We start from the raw sequence: 3,564 nt of genomic DNA, 5'->3' as shown, positions 1-3,564 counted from the left end.
GCAGGCACAAATCACAACTGGAGCTCATCAAATGTGGGGGTCCAAGCCCTGGGCAAAAGCTTTCAAAAGGTCAGAGACCAAGAAAATAAGGGGTGACCAAGGAGGGGGGAGCCTGGTTGTCAGCTATGTGAACTAGACACAAGGATAGTAGTACACCCACAAGCTCAGCTCCCACCAACTCAGGCCACACAAGGACAGCTGGCTTCCTCGACTAATGTCCCATGGTTTGCTCCATGGTTAGCAGGGGCCAGGTATCCAATATAAGGACAATGTTGGTGTTGCTATGGGTGGTAGAAAATGGAGGTTTATTTTTTTGCAGTACTGAGGACTGAACTCAGGACCCTGTGCTTGTCAGGCAAGCACTTATTTTACTGAGCTATCTCCCTGGCCCATAAGTGGAGGTTTAGAAGTAAAGAAACAGACCCAGAAAAACCACACTGCTCTTTTATTCAATGGAACATCCCCCCTTTAGTGCAGTGTTGAATCAAACACCGAAAAAAAAAGCCCAGAGAATTTCTGCAGATAAACCAGTGAAGAGAACGCGGGTTACACATCATTAACATAATCACTCCATGAAGGGTGAAGGGTGGGGAACAGAAAGAGGAACAAGGGGCTCAAAGCCCTTGACACTGCAAAACATTCAGACATTTGGGATTAAAATAAAATGTAAAGGAAGCCTTCCAGGAAGGAGAGGAACAAATGGAATCTGGCAGCTTAGGTGGTCAGAGCACAGAAATGACTCTGAGCCGGTAGGTCCAAGGTGGCTTGGGCTGTACCACCTACCGCTGGCAGGAATGCTGGATGGATGCAGGTGCTGGGCCTGGCAGTTAACCAGCCCTAGGCAACTTTGACAAGAGTGACAAAGATAAACCCCATACTTTAAAAAGACGAACATCTCTGGGGCTGGCTATGGTCCCTGGAAAAACTTAGAACCAAAGGACATCACCTGCCCAAGTAGCCTGACATTAAGGCTGAAGCCTGTGCCTAAAACCATTTGCTCCTCTCTCCTTGGCAGGGGAGGGAGAATGGAGTGAAGGGAAAGGATTCTAATTGCAGCAGAAGATCGGGGAAAGCACCTCCTTGGACGGAGTCTGAAGAAAGTAAGAGATAAGAAAGTAACAAAGGAAAAAGAAAAAAATTAATTAAAAATTTCACGATATGGAGCCAGCGTGTTCCGATTCCGTCCACAAAAATAACTCAGGCTGCTTTGCCGAACCATCCTGTCCACCAGGGGCGCTGCTGAGGCTGTCTGCCTGGAAGGGTCACCAATGGGCGCGGAAAGTCCTCACTCTCATGGCTCGGGCCATCGCCGCCGCGGGGAGGGATCCTGGCGGCCCAGTTTGGGGAGAGGCAAAGGGAGTTGGGTGAGGAGAGAAAGACAAAGAAGACACTCGATGCTACGGGGCGCCAGGAGAACCCAAACTGGCGCCCCTACTACCACCTGCCCATTCCCAAGCGAGTCCTTGGTCGCTTGGCCCAGCTCAGTGCGTGAACACACACACATGCGTGCACACACAATCACATGCGTGCGTCCCAATGTCTGGCTCCATATGGTGAGGTTCGGCGTGTTTAAACGAGACCAATTCTTTCTATATATAATATATATTTTCTTAAAAAAGAGTCTAGTTCTGTGGTGGAGGCGGTGGGGGAGCTGGAGGCATCCCGAAGGGCGGCATGCCCGCCACCCCCATGCCCATCATGGTGACAAAGTTAGAAGGGTCCATGGGAGGCGGAGGAGGGGGTGGGGCATACATCATGCCGGCGGAACCAGGTGGCGGAGGCGGCGGAGGGGGAGGGGCCCCGGGCGGCAGAGGCGGCTGGACCCCGGGGGGCAGGGGCACCATAGTGGGGTTGCCTTGCATCTGAGGGGCTCCTGGAGAAGCTGCGGCAGCCGCCTGCTGCTGTTGCCATGGCGGGATGGACCCTGTGCCAGCGCTCGTGGTGGTAGTCGTCGTATCTGGGGTGGTAAAGAAGCCCAAGGTCACACGCGCGGGGGCACACCGCGGCTCTCTGCGGCTGCTGCCTTGGAATGGGGCGAGGGGCGCCTGCTCCTGGCTTGGCATGCTGTACGGTGGCGGGGGCGGGCGGGCGGGGCTGTCCTGGTGATGGGGAGTGGAGGGGTGGGCAGGACTACCCTGGGGTCAGCCTCAAGGTCTCTGGGCTTAACAGAGTAAGCCCTTTGTCACCAATGCCCCTGGAGGAGCTGAGGGGAAAGTACCAGACACAAGAACCGGCTCTGACATCCCTCCGCCCAGCCGCCGCCACCACCGAACGGCACATTCAACCTCAAGGCCACAATGGCTCTCTCCCCACTGCCTGGCTCTATCTCTGCAGTCTCTCAGGACCAATCACAGCCCTCCAGAACATGCATGCACCATCCCATTCTGGCCCTAGCACAAGGCTCGGCCAGCCAGCAGCTCACTTTGCTGCCCAAAGGCTGGACTTCTGGCAATCTCCCTACAGTTGCAGGCTCCCCTGCAGGCCCCCCAGACACAACCACACCAAACATCAGCTTTGCTCCCCATTAAGCCCCCATGGGCCAGCCTGCGCCTGCCCCTGCCCCTCCCACCCCCCCTTCACCTCAAGGTCTCTCTGCCCCATGAGCTGTGAGTTTCTATTGTTCCTCTCAGCCCAAATACCCAGTCCCACCCACCCCCACAAGCCCAAAATACTCCACTCACTTTGCTGCCATGGCAAGGGGGTACTGGAAGCCATACTGCTGCTGGGCGGAGGGGGTGGTGGAGGCTGCTGCTGCTGTTGCTGCCATGGAGGAAGAGGACCAGAGGGGGGGGGCGGGGGCTGCCCACTGGGAGGCGGCGGCGGTGGCGGCATCATGCCCATAGGCGGCGGCGGCATCATACCTGCGGTTAGGTAGAACCTGGTGAGGCTTCCAAGAAGGAAGGAACCTGGACCAAAACCCCACTCCTCCCCAGGTCTAAGTATGCACACAAAGCCAGCAGTTACCTTTTCCTTGATGCAGGCGATAGACCCCAGAGCCCACAGGCGTACTTCCCAGGTACTGATCTTGATGGAAGGAAAGAGCAGGGACTTAGCAGGACATTTGAACTATCCAGGAAAAACACCTCCAAATAGCTTCCTTGGCCCCACAGATCAAGTTCTCAGCATCCTGCCCTCAGAGAAAGCACCTGATTGCTGCTGGGAAAGCCCTATTCTAGAGCCTGAGCTTTGGAAAGGCTGGTACACTTTGTGTACTTGCTGACCACAGCTTGCAGAACCGGACCTAACCCCTTACCCAAAACCCCAAGGTTTTTGGTCTGACACTTACTTACCCATTGGAGGAGGGCCATGGTGCCCGGGTGGGTGGGGGCCCTGGTTCATCGGTGGTGGTGGCGGCTGCATCCAAGGGGGTGGGGGTCCATTTGGGTTGTGCTGCATGGGATGTCCACCATGCCCACCTGTCAGGCTGGGTAATGGGTGTGGGAAGCTGTGGGGGCCACCTCCGGGCCCACCAGGACCACCTCCATGCATGCCATGGTAGGGCCGACTCTCTGAAGGGCCAGAGTTCATCCAGGGTGGGCGGCTCTGCGTGGTGGACATAAGAGA

The 3,564-nt window shown here is 56.1% G+C and overlaps 1 protein-coding gene across 1 annotated transcript in view; it reads right to left on the bottom strand.

The window, feature by feature from the left end:
• Positions 1–426: 426 nt before the first annotated feature.
• Sf1 (splicing factor 1) overlaps positions 427–3,564 on the bottom strand; it is a 12,884-nt gene continuing 9,746 nt past the window's right edge. The window contains exons 8-12 of the mRNA XM_004643811.3: positions 3,291–3,559; positions 2,965–3,024; positions 2,682–2,861; positions 1,753–1,957; positions 427–1,327 (exon numbers count right to left, since the gene is read on the bottom strand). Of these exons, the coding sequence (XP_004643868.2) occupies positions 1,198–1,327; positions 1,753–1,957; positions 2,682–2,861; positions 2,965–3,024; positions 3,291–3,559 (844 nt within the window). The 3' untranslated portion in view covers positions 427–1,197. The remainder of the gene's footprint in view (positions 1,328–1,752; positions 1,958–2,681; positions 2,862–2,964; positions 3,025–3,290; positions 3,560–3,564) is intronic.

This window comes from Octodon degus, unplaced genomic scaffold, assembly GCF_000260255.1.
Source record: "Octodon degus isolate 3935 unplaced genomic scaffold, OctDeg1.0 scaffold00184, whole genome shotgun sequence".
Lineage (NCBI taxonomy): Eukaryota > Metazoa > Chordata > Mammalia > Rodentia > Octodontidae > Octodon > Octodon degus.
Note: the sequence above shows the minus strand (reverse complement) of the source record. Positions and strands in the feature narration are given on the sequence as shown.